This window comes from Tauraco erythrolophus, chromosome 6, assembly GCF_009769465.1.
Source record: "Tauraco erythrolophus isolate bTauEry1 chromosome 6, bTauEry1.pri, whole genome shotgun sequence".
Taxonomy (NCBI): Eukaryota; Metazoa; Chordata; class Aves; order Musophagiformes; family Musophagidae; genus Tauraco; species Tauraco erythrolophus.
The window spans coordinates 8,568,277-8,590,310 of record NC_141470.1 but is presented as its reverse complement, the minus strand read 5'-3'; the positions used below and the strand labels follow the sequence as shown (position 1 = coordinate 8,590,310).

The following is a 22,034-nucleotide window of genomic DNA, read 5'->3' as shown; positions in this document are numbered from 1 at the left end:
TCAATGCCTCATCAGCAATGTAGGTGTCTTTGTACTCAGCCTATTCAGGAGGAGCAGCAGGGAGGAGGCGGTTCTTCTCCCAGCCCAACCACTGACCTGCTGTGCCACCTCTGGCAGATTACTTCATCAGAAAAGAGGATGGGGAAGAGAATTTTATTTTCCTTTCAGCTGAAGTACTTATATGAACGTACTAAGTGGTTGTTACTATTTCTTTGCAACACCACTCTAAAAATTGTCATTGAAATGAAGGTTTGCCAGGTAGATTTTTTTTTGTATTAATTCTATTTTAAGCACTTTATTTGACCACTTCAAATTTACATTTTACATAAATAGTGGTTCCTGCTTATGAATATTTTGAAAGAGTACATGAACAACACAATACTTTATCAATAATAAAAAAAAAGTTATAAAGCTGTTATCTTCTTCATTTCCCATTCTTCCACAGTGAAATGATTGTTAGACTTTAGTGTACTGTTTTATAGCAAGCACATGCCTTTTAGAAGTACACCCTGAACGCTGCCTTCTACTTAGCAAAGGACCACCTTCTGGGACAGCTGTTTAATAAAACCTCAGTGGCTAAATTTTGAGCGCGCATGACTGAAGAAGATTCTTCTGCCACGTGTGCTGTATGCCGTTCCAGTTGTGTCACTGTATGCTCCTAACTGTAAGATTGTTAACATGAAAAGCAAAAGCTGTCACGTGCTTAGGACCAGAACGACATTGTAACAGCAACAACAGAGGGAGCCCGATTCATCCTAGGTGCTTCAAAACTTTCATCATCAATTAGATTCAAGCACATAGTGAAGCTGGAAGATAGACTAAAAATCTTGTGTGTTCTGAGGTGTTTTCTCTGTGTTTTACAGCATCCACTAGGAATATTAATTAGCATTTTTAAATTGGCTGAACTCTTTTCTCTCATGCAAGCTAGTAATTTCTTTCTGTCAGACAGATAGTATTCTCTTATATACCCTAAATATAATCAAGGTCTATGAGAAGGACTGTGACAGGGGCTGCTGGGTTTTTAATGTAATTTTAAAGACTCCCTAAATGCTTAATAGATGCTCAAAAGCTGGTTTTTAAAATATGGTAATATATTAACAGTAGTCTTACATTGTCTCTCTGCCATGTGATTGTGTTGCACTTATCTTTTTTCCTAAGCGTATCTGCTTACTATACTGGAAAACAAAACCCAAAACTCTACTGAATTTGGGCCTACAAGGAGTCAGGCACTTGCATTAATAAGTTGCAGCCAGTATGTGACATATGAGTGAGAGTAAGATACATGCCATTCTGCCTAATCTGACATGAGTGGGAATATGAGTGGAATTCTGATCCCAGGCTCTCGCTTGCTGCTGGTAGCACTTGCTGCCATCCTTTCTGCCTATATGTTGAGTGTGAGAGAGAGAGGTTGAGCTAGAAACTAAAGCTCTGTCTTCACTGCATTCAGGAATGGGGCGTTTGGCCATAAACGCTGGGTTGGCACATAGCTGAAACAGCCAGAGCTCTAGCACAGCTGTCACCTGTCTGATTTGGGCTAAGGTTTGGGGCTACACTATGGCCACAGCCACAACAAGCTGGATTAAAGCCAGAAGTAAGAGACAAGAGACTACACTGACAACTGATTTCTCTCCGACCAAAGTTATGCTGGAAATACCTGCTGGAAATGCAGGCCAAAACCTAATAGGCAAGTCTTGCCTACCTAGTTTCCATGCAATTAATAGAAAAGGAGCATGGTTTTATTGGCAAGGTTGAGTAATGGTCACAACATCCCAATTTGTAATGGGATAATTTGGATGGGGTTGAAGACTTAAGCTACTTTTAGGCTATCTTGAAGTTAGATATTTAGCCTAAGCAGGTAGTCCTCTCTGGACAAATACAGGTATGTTAAAAGGCAATTCACTCTACCCTGACTAGGCTTCTGTCTTTGGATGGTGAGGACTACCTCTTCGATGAGTCTAGTCTAAGTCTTAGATAAACCACTTGATAAAGTGCCTGCTCTTTGCAGTGCATCATAAAACAGAAAATGTGTGTGGAATTCCTAGTTTTGTACCTTGTACATAGAATTTTAATTAAATTAAAACATAAAAGACTTAAATCTTGCAGAGTTTTACTCTAACATGATGCAAAATTTGGAGTTATTAAAGCAGGCTTGGACAGAGTATATCTGGATCTATGGTTACTTATTTAGTTATGGTTAATTAGGATTTGAAAATTGATATTCAACTGTACCTGCACCATAGCTGTGCACAATCCAAAGATTCCCACTGCTAGTAAGTTTTCCTGGAGCCATATTTTCACTGTTTCGTAGCAAGGCTGGAAAAAAAAAACATTGTATTAGCCATAAACATACAGCTCTGCTCCCCTGTGAATATAGAGACAGAAAAGCTCCAGCTCAGACTAAGGTGCTAGGTAGCCTAGATTATAATTTCAGCATTGGAGCAACTACAGTGTTGCTTCTGGGTTGAAGGTTGAACATGGAGTACTAATTGTAATGACACAAAAAAGTACACTTCCAAATGTTGCATGAAACTGGGCCAGTAACTGAAAATAAACAAGCAGTGCATTTGGGTCCTCTTTGCGCTCTAAAACCCAACTAGAAGCAGTTAGAACTTCAGAATGAGCCTTTTGTTTTCTCCATGTTTCAGGAAAACAAGTATTTATTATAATATATATATGTGTATATCAATGCCCCAAATTCCGGTCAGAGCTGCTCAGTAGCTACTCCTGCTACACATGGACCCATTTCATACCATTTTCCATCATTTCAAACTGCAGTATGAGTGCTCCTCCATTATTTTCTTCCTGCTTTAAATTCTACAGTAGCTGTAACCTCATGTTCATGGCCCAGTTTTGGGGAGGGTGGAATTGGCCCAAGTGAAACCTTTCTTTAGATAATGTCTGTAAGACAACCTTGTGCAAAAATTGTCTTGTAAATGTACATGGCCAAGAATCATTCAGCTTTCAGTTAGTGGCTTTCACATATGTAGAAAGGAAAAACTATTAATGCCTACCAGAAGACATAGAATCATAGAATCATAGAATGGTTTGGGTTGGAAGGGACCTCAAAGATCATCTAGTTCCAAGCCCCCTGCCATGGGCAGGGAAACCCTCCACTACACCAGGTTGCCCAAAGCCTCGTCCAACCTGTCCTTGAACACTTCCAAGGATGGGGCATCCACAACTTCTCTGGGCAACCTGTTCCACTGCCTCACCACTCTCAGAGTAAAAAATTTCTTTCTTATATCTAACCTAAATCTGCCCTCTTTCAGTTTAAATCCATTGCCCCTTGTCCTATCACTACACACCCTTGTAAAAAGTCCCTCTCCAGCTTTCCTGTAGGCCCCCTTTAAGTACTGGAAGGCTGCAATAAGATCACCCCGGAGCCTTCTCTTCTCCAGGCTGAACAGCCCCAACTCTCTCAGCCTGTCTTCATAGCAGAGGTGCTCCAGCCCTCTGATCATCTTCGTGGCCCTCCTCTGGACTCGTTCCAGTAGCTCCATGTCCTTCTTGTGTTGGGGACTCCAGAGCTGAACGCAGTATTCCAGGTGGGGTCTCACGAGAGCAGAGTAGAGGGGCAGAATCACTTCCCTTGACCTGCTGGCCACGCTCCTTTTGATACAGCCCAGGATACGGTTGGCTTTCTGAGCTGCCAGCGCACATTGCCAGCTCATGTTGAGCTTCTCATCCACCAGCACTCCCAAGTCCTTTTCCTCAGGGCTGCTCACAATCCATTCTCTGCCCAGCCTCTACTTGTGCTTGGGATTGCCCCAACCCACGTGCAGGACCTTGCAGTTGGCCTTGTTGAACTTCATGAAGTTCTCACAGGCCCATCTCTCCAGCCTGTCAAGGTCCCTCTGGATGGCATCCCTTCCCTCCAGCGTGTCCACAACACCACACAGCTTGGTGTCATCTGCAAACTTGCTGAGGGTGCACTCAATCCCACTGTCCATGTCTCCAACAAAGATGTTAAATAGCACTGGTCCCAGTACCGACCCCTGAGGAACACCACTCGTCACTGGCCTCCACGTGAACATTGAACCATTGACCACAACTCTTTAGTGTTAGCCTGCACTGATCTTGGTACCTTGAATAAAATAGAAGAACTTTTAAGTCCTTAAATTCAAAATTTGACTTGGAGCTCCTTGACAGGTAGAAGGGAGCTGTGTTTAGTTCGAACTCAGCCTCTGTCAGTGCCAATACATGTGTATGAAATCTCGCCAGAAAGTGACCTAGAGAGCTTTACTCATTGGCTTCACAAACCATTAGAACCTGCAAAACTTCCTTGTAATACCATTTCATTGGCTGCCCTTACTCCACACCCCTCCTGGGTAATCATACTACCTGTAATTAGCACAAAGAATTGCTGAGCTAATTTCAGAGAAGAATTTAGGCTCTGACTATCTGCTCTAGAAAGATCTTGCTGAGCACATTGTAGTGAAATGATCCCATGGAGCTTTGTATTTGATTACAGGCAGGTGCAGAAACTCATTGCAAAAAAAAAAAAATCGCTGCTGGCAATGCAGTGTAACAGCGCTCGCTCTCCGGCTGGGCAGTGGAAGCCTGTGAACTAGGCTTCCTGGCAAGAGCAGAGCACTCCAGGCTCACCCAGTCCTCTTGCCTCAGGACAAGCTATGGCTGCTGCTCCAGGGCTTGTGATATGTGCCTGGACAAGGCATTTGTCTTTATGTCTACCTGACTCCAGTAGGTGGGACGTTAAAAAAGACAATCCTGTCATTTCCGAGCTAGATCTAGCTAGGCTGTGCTCCAGTTCGGTGTTGGAAGGTGAAACAACAGTGCAGAGCCTACTGAAAGGAAAGACTTCAGCTCGTAAAAATAATTAAATTGGTGGTTTCACTGGAGGTCAAAAGTCACAGCTCAACACGAGCCTTCTGAAAAATTCTGATTAAAGATGAGTAAGGGTACAACGTACCTTATCACCTGTACAGTCCTGCAAATGACCAGCTGCCTGCCCTTTACCTGGCTTGCAAGGCAGCTGCTGAGCTGCTGCTGAAGAGCTACTCACCGCTTTCCACCAGGTCCCTGGGGAGTGGAGTCCACAGTTCTCACTGAATTCTAAGCAGCAGGAGTCTGGCACCCGGGTTGTATTGTACACTTCAAACCAGTCAGTGTAGTTGGAGACTCCACAACATCTGAACTGGAAAAAGAAGAATCAAGACAATACCGTAAGCATGATCTGTCACTGGCTTCTGCTCATTCTGATTTCTCCCTCCTCAAGGTGGACATTCAGTGTGTTTCCAATTACACCAGCAGAGGCTTGAAATTTTAAAGAAATACAGTATTTCCTCAGTTTTACCCAAATAGACCCTTCCCACCCTCCCCAACTCCAACTCTGTTTCAATATGGTCTTGTATGTAGCTAATGTTGATACCAGCCTCAAAGGCACTTACTGGCAGTGGCAGGACACTGCAGGATCTGAAACAGGACAACCCCAGCCAAGAACTGAGGTTAAGAGTTGTGTGTGACTGAGCAGGATCATAACAATTGTTTGCAGCTTGTTGTCTTATTTAAGTTACAGATACAGCACCCAAGAGACAAAGATACTGGGATCTCTACAGCACGCTACTTCTGAAATGATGATTGAAAGTATTAAGGCAAATTTCTCTCTAAGCTCTTAATTACCGATCACCTTTGAAAGTCCTTGTCAGTCAGTAAAAGATGTATTTCCTCCTCTTCTCTCGTTGGTGCAGTTCCTTAATGTCATCATCTGATGCCGCTAACTAATGGTGCTTTAAGTGTCTGCGTACGATGACACAGTGTACAACGACTACATTAGCGCTAAATCGGAAGGTTGGTTTGACTTCAGCAGCAGGATGAAAGGTATAGAAAATGTATGTAACAGTACAGGGAATGACTCTGTGACCATCTTCGCCCTCTGAGAACTAGTATATTCCTGTGGTACAAAATAAGCTAAGAATTATTGCCATATAGATGTATACACCATCTGTCACTCCTGTGTTAATTTGAAAGTATGAATTTGTCGGTATTTAGACACTTTACCACTAATGAGTAAAACAAGACGACATTGGGCTGCAGAACTGCTCTCTGCTATTGGCAGTACTTCACACTTTTTCTAGGCTATGCCAGCCACCTACTTAGCCCCCAAATGGCTTGCCAAGATCTTATTTTTTCAATGTGTTTTTATTATAAGCCTGTACAGTATTTTTTTGCATCCCTATAGAGACCATTCCTCTTGTTTCTGATAGACTCATAGTCCTGCAGATGGCTGCATCACCAGGATCAAGGACCTAATTCACATCCTGATGTTTACACTGGCCTGAGGGAGAGTTTTCCCTATACATATATATATATGTATTATAATTGTAGAACGTCTATGGGCACGGAAGTCTTGTTGCACGCACAAGAGCTACCATTCAAGACCAACAGAGGGCAGAGGTGTCACGCGTTGCCTTGCGCATCGTGTGTTGCTTCAAGCACTTGCAGAAAGTATTCCGCGATAGAGACGTTTCAGTGCTCACAGCACGGTTTTTCTTCTGCCAAGCAAAAGTCAGAAATCTTTCGCAGACTAACATCTATCCCCTCCAAGGTTCTGTTCAGAATTCTGATTTGGTCGGTGGCAGGAATCGATCCTTATAGCTTGCAACTGTTTGATTTGTGAGTTTACAGGCTTCATTTTCTACAAACTGACTTGAAAGTAAAAGAAGTTTGTGACTTTCTTTTTTTCCTCTATGTTCCTGCACACAAGACAGGAGCTCCCTGCATAACAGGTCCCAAAAGCAGATAGGAGCGGCACAGAACACATGGCATGTATTTGAGGAAAGCGGGTTTCTCTGGAAATCTAACAAGAAGGTCTTGCAGGCTGTCAACATTAGAGTCAGGAGGCAGCTCTTTGATAGACAGTGATAAGTGACAGCTTGTAAATAGCAAGCCTTGAAAATGTAGCTCATCTGTGATGTAGAGAGCGCAACAGTAAGGGCTGAGGCATTTGAGTGATGTTCTGGCCAAACACGAGTGACACGAGTTCGCATAAATCGGGACTAGACCCCTTCTCCCCATAACACAGCACGGCTGAGGGTGCCAAGGTCTGTCAGACTAAGGAGATGAAGTTGAAGTGTAGGTTTTGCAGTTAAGGGCGCACTAACAGTGTTAAGGACAGCTGTTCCTATGTAGCCTGCGAAGCAGGAGGTCACTAGGCCATGAGCTAGGTTGGGACTCCAAAGAGTAAAACTTCCTGGGAAGCCAGAAGGTGGAAATAGAAGGGGATGCAGTTGCTAAAGATGAGCTGCAGTTGGACACGCATCGCCTGCCCATGCAGATCCTCTGTGTATTGTACAAGAGCAGAGGATTAAATATCGACGCTTGCCTGCCACTGCTGGCAGCCAAGGCAGTCCCAGCAATGGGAGAAAGGGCTGAGAAAAGATCAAGGCTAAAAAAAAAATGAAGTAGCATGCGGAGCAATAGTCTTGGGACTGGAAGAAATAATGTCTGGAACTATAACTGGAAGAGATGTCATGTCTTTGGAAGACGAAGGATGAGTGATGGCATTAAGCAGCGGATGATGCACCAGCCTCAAGGAGAGGAGGTAAGGAACACAGAAGAGCACTAACGCCACAGAAACCAGAGAGCACACAAGCAAGGGGGTGAGCAGTGACCAGTGAAGACCGTCAGGTGAAGAGCATTTCTAGGGAGCAGAGGCACTGACCCATGGCAGTAGGTCAAAGAGGCAAGAACAAGGAAACAAGCAGCAGTGGGATTGGGCACCCGTATAAATTCAGTAAAGGGGTCCAGCTAGAAGCCAAAAAGACAGATGAGCTGAAAGCTCAGTAAATTCAGAGACCTCATTATTGAGGCCCAAGTAGAGAGAGCGTGGGCGTGATTTTGGATCATGTGACAAGCGACCGATTGATCCTGTGTGCATGAAGCTGAATGATAAGTAGTGTTGAAGGAGATGAAGGACTATTAGAAGAATGGGGAATATTGAGGACAAAGAGCAAAATAAGAGGATTTTTTAGAGTCCTCTTAGATTTGAGAGCAATGTTCTCTTTTTAAAATTTACAGTTTCTGAGCAAGGATAGTTGGAGACAGACCCGCACTTAGAGGACAGAGGCAGCTCAGGCCACATGAAGGATAATTTCTGTCACCGGCAGTTTGTTGTGGCCAGTTATACCAGACTTCACGTTCTTCCACAAAGGCTGATATTCTTCCAGTGCCAGAAAGTTAAACTGCCTGACTGTCATGAAGCAATTGCAGACTTGACTCTTGCTACAACCACATTCCTTTTGTAGTCACGTTTACAGTCCTGTGCTGCTCCCTTCACTAGTTAAGTGATGAAATTAGATGAGGTTGCCTAATGGATTAGTTCTGTTCCCAGTTTCAACAGGGAACAATACGCTTATTTTTTTTAGCAACAATTACAAACTAATAGTGCTTATTTTGGGGTATCAAGACTAACACACTTTAAAAGGGGGTAATCTGTAGAAAATGTCAGCTACTGTCTTGATTAGCAGTAACTTTAAGACAGCTTGACTTGGATACCTCAGGTCACTTGTTGCCAGGGCTTGCAGCTGTGAGGGAGCATGCATGATCAGATGCAATTGTGCCTGCCCAGAGGAACAAATAAGGGTACTCATGGCATAAGGTGACAAGTGGGTAGTAGTTCTGGGGACACTTGTACCGTGTTTGGCAGAGTTGCTCAAACAAGCAAAAGCTTGACAAATGCCTCTAAGATCCTGCTGCTGAACATTTCCATGAATATTGACGATACGCTGCTGTTTGTTTCATGTTTCACGTGGGAGGCTCTGCCTCCCGAGATGTCAAAACACATTTTTTTTCCCCTCCTTTGTTCAAGAGACATAAATCACTCCCCTGCTGATTACCCGTGGGGTTCTGAAGCGGCTCATTGGTTCCCAAGAGCTCAGGACACGCAGGGGCTGCTCGACACGATGATGCAGTCAAAGGTCGTGCTGCTGAGGAGCGTTTTTCCCAACCAGGCAGCACTAAGCAGCACTGAGGTCTCTGCTGTATTTATGGAACACAACGCTCCTTGCAAATAGCTTTATTTTTGTGTTAACAAGTAATTGCTGCTCTAGCATGGGGTATCTGGGGCTGGTAATTAATGTTAAGCACAAAGTTTCTATTTTAGTGCAATAGAAATGTAAGGAGTTGGATTCTTGTATGTGTTTTATAGGCAATCCCAGTATTGAAGGCTAAGTATGCCTTATTTTCTTTACTAAGTTTCTGCAAAATCAGCCAGGCTGATCATAGGGTTCATGAAAATAAACAGACACCCAATCCTTGTTGCAGACAGGTTTTAGCAATTCCTGGTTTTCCACTTTTGTGAATGTGACAGAGAACTATGGACAGGGTAGGGTGCCTTTTATCTGCTTTTTTCTCCCATCACTGTAAAAAGTGGTGAATAAGATTTTTTTATTCTAAAATCGTGTTTAATGGGTGGTTTGGATTACTTCAGCAGTAATCCTAAAGTATGGTTTGATCTAACAGAATCAATGACTGAGGCAGAGGGAGATGGGTCAAATTTTGTTCTCAGTTACAGTGGTCTAAATAGACATGAAAGGCATTACACAGCAGTAAAAGTGAGCTGAATTTGCTCACTTTAGTGAAGCTAATGTGTTTTCTGCATGCCTCTCAAATTACTGCCTGGGTAGTTAAAAGGAGAAGTGTTCAAATATTGATTACAAAGACGTTGGGGATGAAGCAACGTTTTAAAAATTAATGCCTATTTCTCATTTCCCAGGGATCTCCACCTGTAACTTCAACCAGTCCTGGTTGGTAAGGAGTGTCATGCAGTTCATGGTAACTTGAATTCTAAACTATTAGAATTTTAGTCATGTTTAAAATCACTTTGTACACTTTCGTAGTCTTCAGTCACGACACAAACAAGTTACCTGCTTGTGTTTCTGATCCTTTTAAGGTTTGAAACACCATCGAGAAAGGCTGTGAGTTTGGTTAGCTGAAGGTATTAAAAAGAAATCAATAAAATGTTCTAATTTGAAACAGCTCCCTGACCTAGAGACTTAATGCGACTGCAGAACGAGTCTAGTGCTGTTCCTCTAACATGCGTTGCATGCATGCAGCTCAACCCAGCCCCTTTATCAGTAATCTGAACAGGGCAGTCACGGACCAAAACTACAACTTCTTCCTTAAAGACAGGCCTCGCAGACCCTGTTTTTTCCCTTGTTCCCAGTTACTTCTAGGAATTGTAAGCTTCAGTTAAAAAGACAAAAACCATTTCTTAAGGCACAAAGGCTTCAGAGAAGAAAGCCCTCTGAAAAAGGTGCTCAGGCCTTTCACACTTGAAGAAGAAATACAGTAATCACCACTCACAAGTCACTGTGTGTGCACTGGGTATCCATACTCCCAGTCAAAACTCCCCTCTGATTTGTGATCGGCCAGTCCCACAGAAATGAAATGCCATCTAAATGTGGTTCTGCTTCGGGAAAGACCTCTTCTCCCCCTTCTTTAAGCAAAAGTTGCCATACACAGTCATACTTGGTGAACTCATCTAAGCTAATAGTAGGAGAAATGAAGAACTATGCCAGAGCTTAGATCCCTCATGTCTGAGCCTACTACTCTAACCACGGTGCCATCCTTCTTCTCAAGCTCTGAAAAATACTTCTGCAAAGAAAGGAGTGTGAATGCAGAAAGGACGAGGAAGAAGGACTCATTATGATTTCTGCTACTGTCATGTTTTTCACACGTCATGCTGGCTTCTGAGGCTGCGGTTTTCCATCCATACACAGACACGGTCCATAGCTCAACCAGTGACTGATGTCTGCTGGTCCCATTAGAAAAGGCAGTGCTGAGACATTGTCCTGTATAGCTCTACTGTGGGGTTTTTTTGAGAGCTGTCTCTTAGAAGCCAGAACGCAAACAGCAAGCCTGGGTTGGGACTTTCAGAAAGTCCCCTGTATTGCTCTAACCCTCCTATCAGTGATTACACTCTACTGATTAGGGATGAAAGGGATAACAATTATTACTCAACAGAAAAAAATGATACTTGGCATTTACATAGCGCTATTCAACTGCAAAGTGTTTTACATAATTAACCATGCTGGGATTGCCTTCTCTGCACCACTGCAATACTCTATTCCTAAATAGTTTTGAAAGATACATGTGAAAACCAATTATACAGAGCCGTAAAAAATGGATCTGTGGGAGCTCTTTGCTCTTCTCCTTAGTGCCCAGCATGGGGAGCACAGAGACTTTAACACTATGGTACTGCCAAGAGAGCACTTGGTAATTTCATAGTTGCCATGTTAGAAAAGAGTGATGTAACATGACTGCACATGGCTTGTGAGATGGCACTTCCCTATAATCTTTTGGGCTCCTAAGACCTAGCTAACATTAGTTTCATCTGAAACTTGAAAGATGCTCTTTAAACTGTAATAGGTTTCAAGGCCAAAGGAATAATTAAGACAATTGAGCATGGTCTGCAGCACGACACAGATCACACACTATTGAGTCTTGCCTCAAACCAAAGCTTGTCGCTGAGCGAGAACATTTCTTTTAGATAAAACTCCCTGTTTTGGCTTTAAAGAAAAAAAAAATTCCACCATCCTACTGTACAATGGCATCCTACTATCAGATATCTGTATCTTGAGTTTTTAGCTCTTGGATCGATTACAGAGCCCTTTTCTTTCAAAACCCTTTTCTCCTCCTGCTCTCTTTTTAAGGACTGCACTCACATTGCTACTTGATGTTTCCTGGTTATATAAAGCTTTTAAAATTTCTCACCATAATGTAAATTTCCAAAATTCCCATTATTCTTTTACATCTTTTCTGAATCCAGTCCAACTTGCGAAGATCTTGAACAAACGTGATTAGGTGAACTAGATGTACTATATACTGTTACACTCAGTTTACAGAAAGGGGAGCAGAAGCATAGGGTTTCTATCCTATAAGTTCTCCAAATAATCCTTTTTCCCCCACCTTTGCTGTATGCTTTTAACAGCTCTTGGCGTGTCACTGAAACCAGATTAGTATCTACTGCTAATATCTTAATATTAGTAATTTTTACTAAGCAAGTTAGTGTAAAAGAGTAAAACTTCCATACTGTTTGATATAAGCAATGATATTAAAAATTTTATCTACATTTCACATGGCTTACTCTTGGGCTAACAGCACAAAATGCTGTTGTATTGCTGCTCATGTCATCAACTGATGCCTTCTCATATTCGATCATAGTATTGGAAAAGAAAAATATTAACAATATTGCAAGATCCTGAGGCCTTTTAAAGGTAACCAAAAGATCCTTCCACATGCAGTTGTTAGGATGCAGGACTGGAAAGCTTCTTAGCTTGTTTGCTGGACCAGTACTGTTGCTGTCGACCTACTGCACTCAATACACACAGCTCCTGCAGCCCTGAAGATGCACATGGAGTTTGGCCAACCAATTCTTTTGTTCTGTTAGTGACCCCAAATTTTTAATTTCTCAGAGCTTTTCCTAGCAGCCTGTCACTTCTGTTAGCTTGTACTGTACAGCAGAGCGTACGCGAACCTTGACACTACCAGACTGAAAGATGTTTACGATTTCAGCACAAATGGCAATAGAGGAAGTAAAGAGTAAATGAGCAGGTTTATCGAATCAGAATGTGGTAGGTAGCCTGTCTATCATCTTGAATAGTTCATATAACCTTGGAAGCATTGGGAAAGGTTATCATCTTTGGCTGATTTAAGACATTTTTGGCCGAGGCAAGACTTAAAGCCTTGCCTGTCTGTACCACGCTAGCACTTCTGGAGGAGAATTTGAGAAAGCTATGCCAAGATTTTTGGAGTGAAGCCAAGGTAGTAGAAGTGCTTCTTCCTAAAGCAGAAGAAAAGTTAGAGCACTTTTCCTCATTCAAGAAGCAGAGAAAACCGTATCAGAAAGATCACCTCCAAGAGAACAGATTGAACTGAATATGAAAAGAGAAGGACAGAGCTAATAAACCTGAACTGTGGGTGATGGCGTTACCTCAACAAGTCAGACAAGGACAAAAGGAGGAAACCAGCTACAGCGTTCACCAGTCCTTATGAGACAAACACCGGCAGAGGATGCAACAGCAGTGGCAACATAGCAAAAAGCATTTCCAGCCCATCTGTGATGGAGGATGATTGAATTCTGCTGGGAAAAACATAGTGACTGTAGAAGGAAGTTGTAAACACCATGGCCAGTTTCCATTTTGACTGCAGTAGTGGAAACCAACTAGCAACGAAAGGAGACAGGACAGAAATGCAAAGGTGTTGAAGTGGTTCTTTGTTACTACGCTACTGCTCTTCATTCCAACATAATGTGTTTCTATGACTTCAAAGAGAAGGTACTGCCTGTTTCCTATCTGACCATCTCTTTCACTCTCCATATAGCACAAAACTATATGATATTTAAGTGTCAACATAATACAATTTTTTAAAAGAAATAAGCTCTCCTGCTCAAAGGAGAAATAAATGAAATTACCATTTGTTACAAAACCCAGAGAGTTTAATTGTTAATGTGCTGACTGGGTGGGAGGAAGATATTGGCTTGTGATCTGGAGGTTTAATTAGGTTCACACCCAGAACATGCTGTCACAGAACCCAGAGGGTAAAGAGGAAGGGAAAAAAAAAAAAGAGCTCAGACTTACATCTGTTTGAATGATGCTCCATGCATTGGTTAGGCCAATATTTCCATCTGTCCCATACAAATGAAGGCCTTTCTTCAGATCCCGCTGAGCATACTTGTCAATCTAAAACCAACAACAGAAGACAGAAAACTCAAAATTTGCTGAGTACCACATTTCAGAGTCAAAGTGCACGGAGCAGGGAGATGTTGAACCACAGTCCTATGCTGAAATTAATAAGAAGTTAACTGACACTTCCTAAAGCTTTTCTCCAGTAGATCTGGTATCTGTTACAGGTATCTACGTTTTGTAAAGAACATGAGGAATTTCTGTTCGAGTTAATGCTCACGTTTTCCATCATAGACCTCCAGAACATCTTTTCCCTTCTCACTTAACCACCAAAGTACTATAGAGAGACTGGATTCAGTTTAACTGCTCACTTTTTTGCAAATGAGGCCTTTATATGAAAACATTCATCTACCCACAGCACTTTCTTTTAGCTTGACAACTTTGTGATCCAGTACCCCTCAGCATCTTCCATATGCTTCCTGAGAGATCAACAGCGGCATTAACATTGTACTGATGCTCTGAATTGTGTTCATTGTATCAGTCAGGCTACCCCACTTCTTACAGCAGGATGGGACATAGTTATATTAAACAGTAGGGAATGAGCTATCCAAAATTCAGGACAGACAGGATTTAACAATTTAGTTACTAAATGGAGCTGCTCTTAAATAAATGCATTTTTGTTGATTTAATGAAAGTACAAAGTTCTGCTTTAGAGGCTTTTGCAATCAAAAATGGTGCTTTCTTGTTGACAATCTCTTCTAGTAAAGCAGGCTATTGTTGGATCCACTGGTTGCCACCAGGTAGCATCCAAAATGATTCCAAGTGCCTCTCTCTCAGTCTAACCATCCATACACATTTCTACAGAATCAAGCAAACACAAAAAAGGAAGTCAATAATAAATAGATATTCACATTTTTTTCTGTTGTAAATGAAAAGCACAGAATAGTGCTGCTCAAGTACACCCGTGCCCCTCTCCCTTGGGTGCTTATCAATGTTAGTGTTCTGTTGACATCAGAGGTATAGCAAGAAGAGTGAACAGACCTGTCACATTTTCTTCTCCATCAATCTGCTATAAATCTGACTGTAAAATACAGTGCCACTCTGAGATCCTTCTGCTGCAATAGTCAAAAATAAACCTGAAATTAAATTCACAACTTGCTTCATGGGGACAGTCTCTTCCACATTGGAGAACAGACAGATACTGCGTATTCTCTCATGATTGCCCCTCTGACGCTAGTCATTCCAGCTGAGGAAGGTATAAAATGAAATAAACAATGCTAATTTTGAGTTAACAGCGGGAAGAAAGTTATTCAGGTATTCTGCTTCTACCATACACTTGGATTTTCCTTCTGCTTTGGTCAGTCAGAAGTGTTTTCATTTGCTCCTGTAAAAAAGAGTGGATACAAAGCATCTTCCACAGTATAAAAGAGGAATTTTCAACCAACTACATTATAATTTTTATGGGGCAAATGCAAAGTTACTCAATGGTATGACTCCACGAAAAACTATGATCTCAAAAGTTCATCACGTCCAAGAAATCTCTGCTATATACGCACAGGGTTGTGCTTGCTCTCTCCAGTTCTTTTGTTTCCTTCCTGAAAGTTTACCACCATCAAGCTGAGCCACTAGTAAAATAGCTTTGGGACAGTACAAGAAAGATGTACAACTTAATCTCAGCACCTTCACTGTCATGCAAGCACTTTCTCGTGAGTGACTATCTTGAACAGAAAAGGCTGTGCTCCCACTGTAATTATCATGTAAGCTGCTTTTGACTTTACACAGAGATTATACGTAGTCACTGGTACATTAATTAGAAAAACAAAGCTGAAAGCTATCATTGGTTTGGAATTAGTTGAGAAAATTACAGGCAATAAATGATAAACTTATATATGTGGGGGATTCCTAGCATTCATTTAAGAATTAGATTTCAGCTCTTCACCAACCCTCAGCTCTGGGTGGTCTCAACTGGACCTGCTGTGGTCTCAAGCAGAACCATCAATTAGGATGGAGGGGCACAGAAGTGCTGCTAGTCTGAGAGAGGCTTTGAAATTTAGTTAGTGTCCTACAGAGGCAGAGAGGTAAATTAATTGTTGAAAAACAAACTCTTATTCAGAAAGGGACAGGGGTGAAGAGGAATAGCATAGCTGAGGGCAGGTGGGGACAGAAATCTAGCTAGTAGGTCTGTTGCCTTGAAGACAAAGATCTATTTGGAACATTAATTTATCACACCTGAGAAAATCTGCCCTGTAAAATGAGAGCGCTATGCAGCAGCGTACAGTTCATATCACCACTAATCTGGAACAAGCGAGATAAGGTCAAATGAAACAGTGATGCTTATCTGAAGGGTGAATGCCATGCTACCAAAAGGATGTGAAATACAAAGTTTGCATTTCCTCACTCAAATTTTGCTTTGCAAACCAATGCAGTGGCTCAGCATGATAATCTCTTTTACCAGGGCTCACAGGCTGCCCTTCTTAATTCAATCTTCATATCCTTTTCGAGATCAGTAATAAGAACTTAATAATAATTTAATAACTTACGATCAACATTATAAAGTACTTCAATATCAGGAACAACGTTCTGTTAGTACACAAGAGATTGCCTCACCAAGCATTCCTGCTCTTCCTTTCAGCTGGACAAGACACACTAGCAAGCGACTTGCTGAGGCAAATGAAAGCAAGCACTCTCTTCCTCATAAAATTAACCACTTTTCCCTGCACAAAGAGTGCAAGACCTTTATACTGGGAACACAAGTGGCAATAGATTTCTGTATTTCAGAAACTGAGCAAACAGCAGAGCATGACTCAAGAAAACAGGCACTGTGTGACCAGTTCTCTCACTGCTGTTTCAAAAAGTCTCAACCTCGTCATGCACATTGTATGACCCATTATTATTTGTTGGTTTAAAAAGAAAGTGCCTATTTGAATCTTGCTTGGAAGAGGCTATAAGCTTTTTATAATCCCACACCACATGTGTGTCTCATTTCCTTCTCTCTCTCACCTCTATGCAGGTTGCAAATTTGAAAGAGGCGTACATATGCTGTGTAACAGTATTTCCACATTTCCTTACTTTTTTGTGGCATGTCCACTGACATGGGAATGTTTCTGGAACTCTCACACAGTTTTATACATATATACACACACAGAGCTTTATATTTATTTGAGTGAATGCAAATGTAGGATTTTACTAAAGTTTCTAACTGATCTTCTAACCGAGTGTCCTGTAAATGCACCAGAGTGCGATTCTCTGAAGAGCAGCTGATTTAAAACATCTTTTTCACAGAGCTACTCCTTAAAGCATTCATACTGTCCTGTTTGCTTAGGCTAGGGTCAATGTGGTCTTCATCACCACCTAGAAATAACCTTGTAGAGCACAACTGAGCCTGTGGCCCTTTGGCAACAGGAGAAAGGGGAAGCAGGCATCGGCACCTGTGCCTGCAGCCGAGATACGAGTATGAAGTCCCTCACTGGCTGTGTCTCCCCTGTTTCTAGCCAGTTATATAGAGTCTTTTTTATTAATGTGTTATCTTGCATGAATTAATCAGTCTTGGCACAGAAGTAGCCTTGAACTTCTTGAACTTGAACTTGAGCACAGATGATATTAAACCAGACCACTTCCCTCATTCAGGTTGTGAGTTCAGCGTCTACGTGCAGTCCTATTAAAAGCACACTGACCTCTGCTTGAAATAACCTGTGTACAAGGTTATAAGACGGATATTTTTTCCCCTAATTGAAGCACTGCTGGAAGCTCTAGACATATGATTCCTACTGGCTTTGACCAGAGAGGGGTAAGCAAAACTCTACGCCTATTTGTGGAGCATAGCTGGCAAATGCTCCTCCAGGTCATTGTTTCCTGCTAACCTCAATTTTGTTTCTTCCTCAAAATATTTTGAGAATAGCAGAGACTTTTCAATATGCCTTTATTCTAATTGTATATTTGATTTAAAGGAAAACTCACCAAACACCCCCAGCTGTCTCTTCTACCTTCAATTCCAGTTTTTCTGAAAATGATCTTTCTGGAAATTAAATGCTGTATCACAGTGATTCATCACGTCTCCTGACAAACGACCCCACCCAGCATTCACCAATCCATCAGCTTCTCTTGTTTGTCGCTGTGCTACCAGTCCTCGGTCAGGCAAAATGTCTATCGCAACACAAGGTTTGTAAGTACCATATTAAATATTCTGCAATTTGAATCTGCTGCGTTCTCCGATACGCAGGCCCTTCACAAAGCACAACTCTATCAAGTAAAGGAGCACAATGAAGCATAACAAAAACTCTCAGCAGGCAAACCGTTACTCTAAATGAGATGCCTGTTTTTAGTCACATGGAATACTAGAGATTTCCTTAGGAGAAAGAATTTCTGAAAGGTTAGACATTAAGAACCTTTTATGAACTTGGAAGTGAAGCAGAGAAAAATCCTTATCCTCCTTGAGATTCATTGGTCAACAGATGAGAGGAGTAAGCTTCAAGCTGGCACCCCATCCATGTCAATTCCTATGACTTCTGGCTGCAGACACATTGGAGGCTTGCTCATGCTTTAAGTACCATCAGATTTCAATGGGGTGTCTACTAACATAAGTTAAATGTGTCCTGTTGCCTAGTGTGGTCACCTGCTACAATCCACGACTGCAAGAGATCGTGTTCCCACTGCAATGAGCAAAAACTTTCTCACTGACTTCCATTAGGCCCTAATTTGGCTCTTAAATCTTTCGTTGTCCTATTAAAAAGACTTTTTAAAAAACGTATACTACTCTAAGGTCAACAAGTCATGCGCAGAGAGTTTCAGGCAATGAAGGAAACTCAGTATTTGAACTAGAGAAGAGAAAGCTACAAGAGATGCAGTAGGATTGGAAAGAAACTGCCACAGAGGTCAGGAAAAGTGGCTGGAAGCAGCTGATACAGTGAAAGAGAATGGACAGGGATCTATCTGAGCCTCATCTAAATTACAACAGTGACAAAACATCCCTCAGAAAGTCTTACTTAAGTCTGCATATAAATTCAGACCAAATTAAAAAGTGGTTCTTTCTTAATCTGTATTCCCTTGAGACAGCTACTTAAGCTGTAGCAATTTACATGTAGGGCTTGTTTTACTGTCGGCTTTGTCCCCTCATTGCTTTGGAAATCCAGAGCCTCCAAGCGGAATTGTGGCTGGCTGGCTGACAAGCCCAGCTGCAGAAGCCAGCATCCTTCAAGAAGACCAAGAGCTGTCAGACTCCACCTTGCCTCCTTGAATAAGACAACCTAGGAATAATTGAGGCTGAGATAAAAACTGTGTAGCAGCAGCAGCAACAACAAAAACCCCGCTTAGCAGAGACACAGACATGCTGAAAGCACTACATAAACATTCTGCACTGCAAAAACCCAGCGAGGCTCGTCATTATTTCCATCTCTGTATTACAGATGGGAGATTGCAGCAGTCTTCTCAGTTCCTGGGGATGGTTTGACAGATCTCTCACTCTCTGTCTAAATGAAAGGCTTTGGAGTTTATCTACTCACTGTTAAGGCATGGAACAGAAGACAAGTACTGCTCCCTCAGAAGCCCAGTCCTGTAATTTTGCTGCTGATAAGGAGCAGGAAGCGCTTTGGAGCAAAACTTCTTGGGCAAACAAGAAAGCTGTATCTGTGCAGAACACACATATTATCAATATTTACAGCTAACATGATGCAAGACTTCGATTAAACTGAAGCTATACCATTACTGAAGAGCCAAAGTCCTCCCACTGCCCTGGCACACTGAGAGGGGAGGGGGCTTTGCTGTAATCCTCTCTGGAAGAAAGGCCAAAAGAAGGCTCTCGGGCATATAGATCCTTATTAACTCCTTTCCAACTTGCTGACAGTGTGAGATGTCACTTAGATTCTGGCACAGGCTTTAGGCAAAAGCCAGAGGATGCCAGTAGCGTCCCCAGCTTTCAAATCTGCAGGTAAATGGAGACTTTCAATTTCAAGCCTCAGTGCTTCCCTACCACATCATGAACAAAAATTCCACCCAACAAGCCCCCTAAACTGGACAAAGCCTCTCAGCAGCATTTCAATATAGGTAAGTAAATATTCCTGACCTTTCTGGTGATTGTTTCCCCTGCCTCTCTGCCTCTCCACCAGAACAGGAGAGGCTGTAAGGAAATGACAAAATATCCAATAGTTTCCCACCGGGCAAAACTTTTAATTTAACGCCTTGATAATCATTCTCTACAAATAGCAGGGAGTGGGAAATCGAATGTAAACAGAAAGTGCCCAATCGACAAGGTCATTTTTGGAGCCCTCTTGCCTGCTAAGAAGAGATGAGATTGATTGTATCAACAGGTAAGGCTTGTTTTAAATGAGATGTCCCCAAGTCTGTCTATAAGAAGCAGAGAGCAGTATGTACCCTTCTCACCACTGAAATCTTCCTTACACCATCCGCCTATAAACAGAAAACTTTTAAGATTTTAGAAAGAAAGAGACATTGCATGAATTTTGCTGATGTTTGGCAGTTAAGGGACAATATGCTAATTTCTTGTCAGTGTCATCAGTGTTCCACAGCATCTCTGTGAGATTCCCTCTCCCTCACTTCCTCCCCCAGTGTGAAACAACTCCAGGACTTAACATTTTTTTATAATTGCTTCCTTAAACACTGCGAACCACTTGCTTAGTGAATTCTCTTTTCCTGGTTTGACTGCAAAAACCTACGTCAGGAGTCAAACATTTAATGGATCTTCCAAACTTGAACAAGTTAGTTGAAATGCTTATTGGCTTTAACAGTGTTTGACACCAAGAAGGATGCACTAGCACTGGCTGTGTAACTTCAGAGGAAAAGTGGAGAATACCGGAACAGAAGATGACAGGAAATGGTCTAGGAGTGGGAAGAAGAATGAACATTTCTGAAACATGCTGGCTTGGGTCAACTGAAGTGAGACCTTTCAGCTGTGCCATAGGCTTCCTACATAGTCTTGAAAAGTCACTTTTCTCTTAGGTTTCAGTTCTCTATTTGTAAAACAGGGACAACCTGACTCCAGTTATGCCATAAAATGAATAATATAATTTGGAGTAGGTGTTTGAATACCAAAACCAACCTGGGACATGAAGCCCTGTACAAAATCTGAGATAAAGAATGGGGTTACTAACCTGAGAAAGTCAGTAACTCTCCTGGCACTGAGAGGATAAAACCGAGGTTCATCAGGAAGCAAAAGGAAGGACAAGTACATCTTCCATTGGCCTGGAGCACACAGCTAGTAAAACTATCAAGAGAAAGAGTTTCCTACCATATGCTCCAACAAGAACCAATAAGTTGCAATAGTTTTTATAACAAAAAGTGAAGAAGTAAGTCAAAGAACTTGAGTTTTTCAAATCAGTTTTTCCTTGGTCCATGGTTTGTGCATACAATTAATTGCAGTTTCAGTCACTATCTTCTGCCCACAAGCACCTGCTTGTGCTCAAAAGCAGACGCTGAGGCAACTAATGCAGCAGACAGCTGAGGCTGCAAGAAAGAAGCCACTGAAACGATCCCATACTATTCACACTGTTAAAATTCCAATGAATCCCTGCAGCAGCTTTAGTGCTGCTTTGTTTTAAACAAGAGATCACATGTATGACAAGTCACTAGGCTCCGCAACTCAAAATGTTTCATGTAAGAGCAAATTCAAATGTTTTCAGTAAACTGCATCTGATTTTGTCCAAATGATTCCTTTAAAGTCCCAGGGAGAGACAGGCATTTTATCATTGTTCCATATAAAGTGAATGTTTAGCTTCCTATCATTGCTGGTACAAGGGGAAAGTATGCTTTTCTGCAGAGAGGCCACTGCCATCAAATCTTTTCTTATGCACAGCAACAGCTGAATAACTTGTGCATCAAGTCCTCGAGCTTCTTTAAATAAAGTACATCACGACTAGCTCAGAGACGCGGGCTCAGAACGTTAGGGTGCAGCTATGCACGTTCTTTGCCTGCACACAGAATGAAGCCAACAGCACAGCTGACTGCTTACGAACGAGGATGTGTACTTCCAGCTCTCTGTCTCGTATGGCACCCTGCGCAAAGGCATTTCCCAATGAGACAGTTCGAGACTCCCTTAAAAAAAAAAAAAAAATCTTGTTTCTTTTTAGTGAACCTAGAAATAAAAATTTTAAACAGGAATTCTTGGCTTGCTGCTTCTTTTTTTTTTCTAAGGAGTTTGAATGCTGCAGCAAACATGGGGAAAGGGCTGGGTAAAACCAGGCAGGTAAATCAAATCAATTACACACCCAAAAGGCTGACAGTGCAATTTAATTACCAGAATATTAAGTAAACTCTTCTTGGGTAGTATGTACTTGAAGTGACAAAAGCCTCACGAGCATGTTGGAGGGAGTTCAGGTGAGTGAACGCTGAAGTGCATGCTTTTTGTGATATGCCTAATTATTTATACAGCATTCAGGATAC

The 22,034-nt window shown here is 41.9% G+C and overlaps 1 protein-coding gene across 1 annotated transcript in view; it reads right to left on the bottom strand.

The window, feature by feature from the left end:
* TSPAN4 (tetraspanin 4) overlaps positions 1-22,034 on the bottom strand; it is a 409,182-nt gene that overhangs the window by 581 nt on the left and 386,567 nt on the right. The window contains exons 7-9 of the mRNA XM_086613432.1: positions 13,599-13,700; positions 5,024-5,155; positions 2,230-2,313 (exon numbers count right to left, since the gene is read on the bottom strand). Coding sequence (XP_086469558.1) covers positions 2,230-2,313; positions 5,024-5,155; positions 13,599-13,700 — 318 coding nt within the window. The remainder of the gene's footprint in view (positions 1-2,229; positions 2,314-5,023; positions 5,156-13,598; positions 13,701-22,034) is intronic.